This window comes from Macrobrachium rosenbergii, chromosome 27 (assembly GCF_040412425.1).
Source record: "Macrobrachium rosenbergii isolate ZJJX-2024 chromosome 27, ASM4041242v1, whole genome shotgun sequence".
Taxonomy (NCBI): Eukaryota; Metazoa; Arthropoda; class Malacostraca; order Decapoda; family Palaemonidae; genus Macrobrachium; species Macrobrachium rosenbergii.
The window spans coordinates 25197009-25207183 of NC_089767.1; the positions used below are offsets into that span (position 1 = coordinate 25197009).

At 32.0% G+C, this 10175-nt stretch overlaps 1 protein-coding gene across 1 annotated transcript in view; it reads right to left on the bottom strand.

Annotated features, from left to right (window-relative positions):
• The window catches only part of LOC136853269 (glutamate receptor ionotropic, delta-2-like), a 9340-nt gene extending 3477 nt beyond the window's left edge, over nucleotides 1-5863 (bottom strand). Inside the window, exons 1-6 of the mRNA XM_067128633.1 lie at nucleotides 5632-5863; nucleotides 4800-4927; nucleotides 3837-3958; nucleotides 2939-3167; nucleotides 904-1049; nucleotides 350-448 (exon numbers count right to left, since the gene is read on the bottom strand). Of these exons, the coding sequence (XP_066984734.1) occupies nucleotides 350-448; nucleotides 904-1049; nucleotides 2939-3167; nucleotides 3837-3958; nucleotides 4800-4927; nucleotides 5632-5846 (939 nt within the window). The 5' untranslated portion in view covers nucleotides 5847-5863. The remainder of the gene's footprint in view (nucleotides 1-349; nucleotides 449-903; nucleotides 1050-2938; nucleotides 3168-3836; nucleotides 3959-4799; nucleotides 4928-5631) is intronic.
• Between the last annotated feature and the right edge of the window lie 4312 nt (nucleotides 5864-10175).

A 10175-nucleotide genomic window follows, 5' to 3' on the forward strand; every position in this document is an offset into this window, starting at 1 on the left:
TATATATATATATATATATATACATATACTGTATATATATATATATATATATATATATATATATATATATATATATATATATATATGTGTATATATACAAATATATATATATATATATATTAATTATATATATATATATATATATATATACAGTACATATATAAATATATGTATATATGCATGTATACTGTACATACACAGTGTTCTTTATTTTATAGGTATATCCTTTATCAAGCTAAATCCTAATTTTTTCACATACTCTAAAACCAGTTTGAATAAAATCAAGCAAACAAAATATTACATGAAGCATTTAAATAACTTATTAATGTGGATTTCACACACTCCTTACCTGATCAAAAGAATCGATGGAATATCGTGGAAAACTCTTTGACCTGTCCTTGTGGTTGAACAATTTCCAAGTATCTGCATAAATTCCACTTTTGGCGTCCTGGAAGAAATATTATTGTAGTTAATGCAGTATAAGTAATATCCTAATCTACTTTCGTTTCTGAGTCTTCTAGGATAGAGCTGTGTTTTCTTTATGTGCAGAGAAATGATATATACATACATATATATATATATATATATAATATATATATAAATATATATATATATATATATATATATATATATATATATATATATATAGATATGTGTGTGTGTGTATATATATATACACATATATATATACATGAATGTATATAGATATGTATATATATGTGTGTGTGTGTGTGTGTGTATGTGTGTACATATATATGTATTCCCAGGACCTGGAATGCTTATATACGCATGACTTATACTTTAATCTTCATTCAACACTGAAGCTGAGAACATTACACTAACTACGTCATATTCTTTGGAACCACCCTATAATGGGAGAACGGCTTGCATGACGTCACTAACCTTAAACATATACTCCATGCTAGTATCAGCCGTCGTGACTAGCGTAAAACCGTTCTTCACCGCAGCTGGTAGGTCTTCTAAACCGTTGATGGGTTTTTCAAAAGACGGTTTGATCAACGTTGCTGTCAGCATACCGGAGTACAAAGCTAAACAAGGTCATTATAATTAAGATAATATGCTAAAGAGAGAATGGGTTTGTAATTATATGATGATGATGACTGAGAGAAAAATAATGAGCGCTACTTTGGCTTGTTATCTACGCGTCAGCTACTCCGAGGCGCTAGTACTTAATATGGAGGAAGCTCCTTGCAAGGACGCCTTGTTTAGTACTAGCCCCCCGGGGGTCAAAGTATTATCTACAAATATTATATTAATTATATTAATAAAATGTGTAGGTGAGGCGATAACAGGCAAAGTAGCACCAAATAATGAAACTTTATCGTTACTAAATGCTTCTTCTTGACGTTTTGAGGAACAATAGCTCCAATGTCGTATTTACCATTTTTCTCTTATAAATGTGTTGTGAATTAATATATATATATATATATATATATATATATATATATATATATATATATATATATATATATATATTTTTTTTTTTTATTTTTTTTTTTTGCATAAAGGTATGTCGTGTTTAGGTAAATAAATAATATCAAACACGGAAATTAACTTTAGATTTTAACATTTCAGACATAAGGCAGTTCATATAATGCTGCTACAATAAAAAAAACTTTGAGTATTGAAGTTCAGGACATCTAGTCGTTTAAGTTAATAGAAATCATTGCTGGCAGCACTAGCCGAAAAATAATGACAATATAATAATATTGAAGATTTGGATAATAATAACATAAATGAGAAATATAAAAATGAGGAAAAAATCTATTATAAAAATAATAAAATTTTATGAAAAAATAATAGTAATAATTATATGTGTATGTATGTATGTATGTATGTATGTATGTATGTATGTATGTATGTATGTATGTATGTATGTATGTATGTATGTATGTATACATAAACATATATATATGTATGTATGTATATATATGAAAATTTGTGCCTCCCCCCATAAAATTTTTCTGGCTCCGCTAGTGGCTGGCAGATGTTTATTTTCCAGAGACCTATAAATACGCATAGCCTTCTTCCTGTTTAGAGATACAGCATATCCTTTGACTGATCTCTCCTTTGAATTCCTGCTAATTTATTGGCTTCATTTAAACACACAGACAATAAACATTTTCTAAGTAAATCAAATCTCAAAATTTGCGAAATAGAATAGCCTATCAAGAAGACTAACTATGAAAAAATATATATACTCCTTGTGAAGTATCTTTGGGAATATTTCCAATTTCCATCTTCTACGAAGAACTAAGGATCACACTATCTGTAGCGCAATTCTTTATATTCTTTAGGAAAGTGCAGATTCGATTTATCCAAACAATTATCGTTAACTGTTTTGAGATTCGGCGTCAGTAGTCTAGGAAAAAAACAAGTAAAAAATTCTCCGAAGGGACGAGTTTTCTGTAAAGCTTATAATCAAGGCCACCGAAAATAGATCTATCTTTCGGTGGTCTCGGTATAATGCTGTATGAGCCGCTGCCCATGAAACTAACTACGTCCCGGTGGTGGCCTGCCCTATATCGTTGCCAGAAGCAGGATTACGGCTAACTTAACCTTAAATAAAATGATAGCTTCTGTAGCTAGGAGGCTGCAGTTTGGTATGTTTGATGATTAGAGGGTGGACGATCAACCTACCAATTTGCAGCCCTCTAGCCTCAGTAGTTTTTAAGATCTGCTTGCGGACAGAAAAAGTGCGGACGGACAGACAAAGCCGGCACAATAGTTTTCTTTTACAGAAAACTAACTAGGAAGACATCATATCTAGACTACTGTGCATTATTGAACAACAGAAGATTTTGCTGTCGACAGAAATAACGATTACGAGTCTGATCTCCAATATAAAATATATTCATAAGAATTACAATGATTCTGCTGAAGAAGTTCAATACCTATCTAACAGCATAAACCTCACCCGAAATAATGAAGCCGAAGAGATACCAAAACAAAGTGGTGAACTTTTGAGGAGAATTCTCGCTCTCGAATAAGCTGTCCTGGTTGACCAAACTTCGGAACATGTTGAATGTGGCGTCGGTTGTGCTTATAACGTTGCCTTTGGTTGGTAAGTACGAGTTCACTAGCCACGATTCCATTCTAATGATAGGGCCAATGAGCAAGAGCGATATTGCTATCAGAAGCCAGGTCTGAAAAAGGCAATAATGAAATCTGAATAGAAACGCAAATGCATACAACACACACACACATACACATACACACACACACACACACACACACACACACACACACACACATATATATATATATATATATATATATATATATATATATATATATATATATATATATATATATATATATATATATATATATATATATATGTGTGTGTGTGTGTGTGTGTGTGTTATGTATAATTTATTTATGTATATATATATATATATATATATATATATATATATATATATATATATATATATATATATATACACTATGAACATTTACGTATATCTCTTAAAATGATTAAAACAGTCACTTCCAACTTTCACCTATCAAATACGCTTTTAAATGTTTTCTTTAGTCTCTCCGTCATTTTTTTCCACGACTAATTAACAATATATTATCCACAAACGTCACCATACCACATTTTGCTTAAACTACTTTACTATGCTTTTTCTCATCAAAGTATCGGTAAAGTATGAAAGTATCTTAACATACTAAATAATTGATTGGAACTTAATTTTATCCCAAATCACTCACATTTTTCTGTAGGCTATATGTATGTATGTATGTATGTATGTATGTATGTATGTATGTATGTATGTATGTATGTATGTATGTATAATTTATAACCTTACCAGAGGAGTAAATGGTGAAAAGGCAGCGAAAGTCCTGGCCTTTTCCATGGGTGCTCGGGAAATTAGGGTCAAGCTTTCTATATAGTGCGGATACGTGAAATCGATCACTTCCTCCCGTACAGCTATAAAGCAATATTGGACATTAATACGTAAATTAATTAAATCTTAATAAGAATGTCGATAACATAAATAAAATATTATTTTTCGCGTTAGTTACCCACTCGATAGGTAGGTTTTCTTTAAAGGGAAGAGGCTTACATAGTAGAAAATAAGTCCTTCATAATTTAAGGCATAACAATGAAAATTTAAAATTGATTTGACATCAATAATTCTGTAAGAAAAGATAATGAGAGAGAGAGAGAGAGAGAGAGAGAGAGATATGGTATGCAGGTTAAAGCCCTAGGAAATTCGTAAAACTATATTATCAGACAAACTAATCACGTTACGAAGCCTATAGCTGGTTATGATCTACATACCAGGAATCCATCTAGACCAGGCTCCAGGCATCTGTAATCTGGGTAGGTGGGATCAGATAACCCCATAATGATTCTGCAAGCTTGCAAATTAGTAAGTATGCAAATGTAAAGGTGACCATCAAAATATGCCGGATAAAGTCTTATTGTTGGGAATTTTCTGTTATACCTAATCATTAGCAAACCACTAGTATACACTTGATATACAAAGGCAATAGATATCTAAATTCCGTTAGCTTTGCTAGATGCACATGAACGTACCTATAACTCCTGACTGCAGCAGAAATCACTACATTATGGAAATAATTCCGCGGAATTCCCAGACAAATATAATAATACTAATTACAAAACCTCACCCTCGGGAAAATTATACATCGCCGTCACAAAACTGGTGCTATTATCTATCATCACATATTCTATTCAAATGCAACTGCATAATAAAGATTTTTGCTTGAACCTTGCTTGCTTGCTTGAACTACTAACACCTCACCTGTGACGCTGATTTCACACATGGCAAAGTGGGCCTCCCTCCTAGCAACTACTCCAATCATCCCCACCACAGTTCCGTCTGGGAGGGGACCTCCCCATTTCCCATCCGGTGGTTCGACCAGGCGAAACCTGTGAGTGTCATATTGTGCAATATTAGTAACTTTAAAGATAAATATTCTTTTTAGTGAAAAGTACTGTGCTTTCGAGTTAGTGTTTCATATTGTGTATATGGCAATTTTCCATTTTAATTAGTTATATCATCCTAAACACTTTTTAGTTCGAATGTACCTAAAAATTGGTATTAAATTCAGATGATCAAAAAAACTGAGTTAGCGAAATTCCTTTTTGACAAGCATTGTTATTAAAATCGTTCAAATTACAACTCATTAGATCCCTTCTATGAATTAAAACATGTACTTGTATATGTTTCCAGTATATTGCAGATATTTTCCAGACTTCAAAATATGGGAATTAGCGATACCGAATATCAATTAGAGTTAATGCAATGTTTCTCTACTATCACCATCCTGTACTGCTAGCAACAAAGCTCTAATGGTGCTGCACATGAATTGTGACATTATAGTACCTTACCTTTACAAAATGAAGAAATATTAATGTCTGAATCAGTAATATTACAGGCCTACATGCGCAAAGAAACATTGACTGTTTATCATTAATATTCTGATATGATTAGCATGAACTTGCAAAGGCAGGATAGAGTCAAGGGGTATTTTATAGTTCCGAGGGAAGAAGACTTCCAACATTTACTCTGTAGGACAAATGACATTTTCCTTTTCACTTGCAACAGGAAACTGGCTGAAATAACAACTCACGTGAAGTTGAGGGCTTCGCCTAAAGCTTTAATAATGGCTAACTCGTAACCAGCAACTGGTAGAAGGTCACCGTTACTCAGCTTCTCAAATAAAATAAATGGATGGTTGTTGTTCGCTGTGACTGTTAGCTGCCTGCCTCCGAAGTTGGAGTACGATTTCTCTAGGTCTTCAAACACATCGAGACGTATTTTACTTTTGTAGCCTTCTGGCGTCATCCTCAACTCCCCCGCGTCATGAAACCTGAGCGAAATATATACACACACACATACAAACACATACAAACACATACACACACACACACACACACACACATATATATATATATATATATATATATATATATATATATATATATATATATATATGTGTGTGTGTGTGTGTGTGTGTGTGTGTATGTGTGTGTATATTTGTATGTATATATATATGTATATATATATATATATATATATATATATATATATATATATATATATATATATATATATATATATATATATATATATATATATATATATATATATCTATATATATATATATATATATACATATATATATATATATATATATATATATAACCAGAAGGAAAAGGGTCAACAATTCTAAGAGGGAAAATAAACACAAGATTTCTACGCAGAATTGCATAAATTAACTACATATGATGGATTTAAGGGTCGTCTGGATATTTCCTGTGCGTGTGTGTGTGTGCGTGCGCGCGCACTGGCACGGTTGTGAATGTACAAACAAAAAGAGGTTGAGTATCTGAAAGCATCTTACGTTATATAGATGGTAAGTGTTATACTATAAATAAGAAGAGAACAACGATATTTGAAAGATGGCTTCTAAAGCTAACTTTGAACAGCAAAGCCTTCCGGTAGCTATGAATTACTTTTAAGTGTCATTTGCCATAATATTGGCCTATCTGGTTTTGCAACCCTCACCTAACTAGGCCATTGGTGTCAACCCGTGATGAAAGGAGTTTCAGTTTTCGTTCCTCAAATTCTATTACGATCACCTGAAAAACAAAATATGATAAAATATTATTTTTATGGATGCTTTATTAAACTGAAATTTTTAGTATGCTTGCGAAAAAGCTAAGAGGAAATTCAGCAAGTTAGTCAGGGTTTGTTTTGACAATGGGTTCTCTCAGTTCATATATATATATATATATATATATATATATATATATATATATATATATATATATATATATATATATATATATATATATATATATATATATATATATACATATATATATATATATATATATATATATATATATAAATATATATATATATGTATGTATAAATATATATATATATATGTATATATAAATATATATATATATATATATATATATGTATGTATATATATATATATATATATATATGTATGTATGTATACACATAGATATACATATAATGTATATGTATGTATAGACTGGTAGCAATTGTAACTGTGCACTGTATGGTATGGAGACAAAGAAAAAGAAATATATATCTTTACCTGTGAACCTTCCCTCAAGAGTGCTTGTAGAATCACCGACACGTTCCTCTCTACTGACAGGACAATCCACCAAGTCGAGCGGCTTTCTAGATTTTTCGATGATACCTTTACACGGAAGACAAATATGGCCTCAGTTTTATACGAAATATCGAATATATTTATATTTTTTTCTTAAAAACAACATTAATTTACAAATTGTGAATATATTATAGACTTACTTAGTAGGTTCCTATTAAAAAGTTAATGACACGAAACAAGAATTAGCTGTATTGACTGAGTAAATGAAGTTCAAGATTACCAGACAGCTTTACAGAAAACTTTGCTAATGATCAAGAGTAAGATGGAGTGGAAAAAGATGTTGCCACTATATCAACAGTGTTCTTAAGCAAAATAGTTTTTTTGTTATTTATTTTATTAGTGTCATCGTACTAAGTTTAAGTTTGTATTCACGGGAATAATTTAATGCTGTATATTCAGAGCAGTAAAATAATAGCTTTAAACTTTAACCCTACATTAAAACGGAATAAACATACATTTGCAGCTAAAAGACAATAGAACTCTATTGTTTTATTTCTAAGGTAGTATTTATTTCCTCTTTAACATATCTCCAAAGAGGCTAAGGGATAAAATGTCTAAACTAAATCCAATGCCAAAAATATATAAAGATATATTTGCAGCTAAAAGACAACAAAACTCTTATTTTATTTCTACGTTGGCATTTATTTAAAAAAATATCCTACTAACCTAAAGGATAAAATGTCTAAACTAAAACATAAAAACAGATAAAACCTTTGAATTTCTTACCGCCCTGAATATCTTTTCTAAGTTTTCCAAAGTACAAAGGGCGAAAATATGGCGCCTGATAGTACCGGCCAGCGTCAGTTTTGACGAAAGAAGTTCTTCGCCTATATCAGGCCCTGATACAAATTTTATCACCGCAACACTTCCCACTTTTCCGTAAAACTGCGTCAAGCTGTTGACCATATCTGCAAAATGTGTAGGAAATGTAATTCCGAAGATAAGTTAAACAGAAGAAATAAAAAAGAGGAAATGTCGTGCGTTATCTAGCGTCACCTTAGGAAAGATATTGAGCTTACAACTCATGCCTATTTCTTCAAGCAAAAATAAAAAAATTGCATAATTCAGTTAATTTATAACATTCTGATCTATTATCGAAGCATTTTTGGTCATTTTTAAGTATTTATGCTGTACATCAAAATCTAAAACCACAAAAATTTTAATTTTACAACCTGAATAGGATTGAAAATGGTTATTTGTGCATTTCCATTCATATAATTGCTGCCAACATACCTTGGGAAGTGATGTCAAAAAACAAATACGGCTGATGAGGCGGAGAAATCGAATTCAAGAAACGCAGCAGCTCTATTATTGGATTCAGAGTCATGGGGCCAAATTTACTGCAAAATAACATTGAAAGAGTTATGAATTTTAGGCAAAACACCCACGGGTATCCGAAAAAACTGAAACCAATACAGTAATATACAGTAACGTTTCTCTCTCTCTCTCTCTCTCTCTCTCTCTCTCTCTCTCTCTCTCTCTCTCTCTGATCCCGTAAACCACGCACGTCGAATGTGATGCCATAGGGAAATTAACAGTAGAAAATACATAGATATATGCGCAATGCTAGCGGACGAGTATGCATATGTTTCTGTATATATAAATATCTGAGAGAGAGAGAGAGAGAGAGAGAGAGAGAGAGAGAGAGAGAGAGAGAGAGAGAGAGAGAGAGAGAGAGAGAGAGAGAATAGAGAATTCATGTAGGGTTCATCTAACAATTTTAATGTTCAAATATACTAACATAAAAAAAATCGTAAATAACTTGACTAGTAAGTTTCCATAAAACTGAATAGTATGCATAAAAAAGGTTACTTGTAAATACGATACTTTCTGTAGTTTCCAAAGACTTACGCTACAACTTCTTTTAGTTATTCATTGTATGGTAAGACATCATAACAGAGATTTTACCTACGCTCAGAAAATTTTGGGTTAATCTGTCCCTAAAACACTTGCGTGTTTTCCTCTCATTTGATAAGGGAAACTGACGTTCTTTTTCTTTTTTTAATAAATAGAGATTTTAATTACAGTCAGGAAATTTGGGTTAATCTGTCCCTAAAACACTTGCGTGTTTTCCTCTCATTTGATAAGGGAAACTGACGTTCTTCTTCTTTTTTAATATTCTTGTGACCTTCTGTTGAGCAGGAAGTCACAAGAATATGTCAGCAAATGTCAACAATAAGAAAAATGGCATTTGCCCTCTGAATATGTGCTCAGTTTTCTCTCTTTTCCTCTACTTGCCCCAAAAAAAAATTCCCTCTCTTATACTAACTTGGATAAATGAGAAAGGCTTACATTTCTCTAGACCGAATGGAATTAAGAGGGTTTGAGGCTCTGCTCTTCGCTGATGAACCTCTTAAGTCGATAGACGTTTCCGCTCCGTAGCATCCGACATCTTTCCAAATGTCTGAAATATTAGAGAAATTTGGTAATAAAACTGACGGTTACGGATTTTTCTTCTTCCATTTAGCCAGCCACTTGCCGGCACGGGCTCTTGCTCCCAGAGCAGCCCGTAGAAGGTTACAGCTCATAAATCAAGGCTTAGTCTGGAACCTGCGTTGTTTTATGATACGCTGGGGTCTCACAATTAATGATTTAATTTGATCTTTGCATGCATTACTAAGCAGAATTTAAGGTTTTAAAGTAAGATCATAAAAATTCTGTTAAATATTGTAAGAGGATCTAGACTCACCTAAAAAAACAAGGAGGAAGATCGCCTTCACGAAAGCTATTTTGGTGAACATTGTCCCAGTGCTGAAAAAAAATCAGTTGCTCATTTATTTATAGGTAAATGTTCAAATGCATCAAATATCAACATATCTTTGTTATTACAGATGTATAAAATGCATTTCTTTCCATTTCATTATATTAAAGTCCATGAATTAGGTTACAAGGATAAGCAAATTTCACATTTGTTGATTCCCTCATTTTTAAATAGTATGCAATTGACCGTACCTTTTATC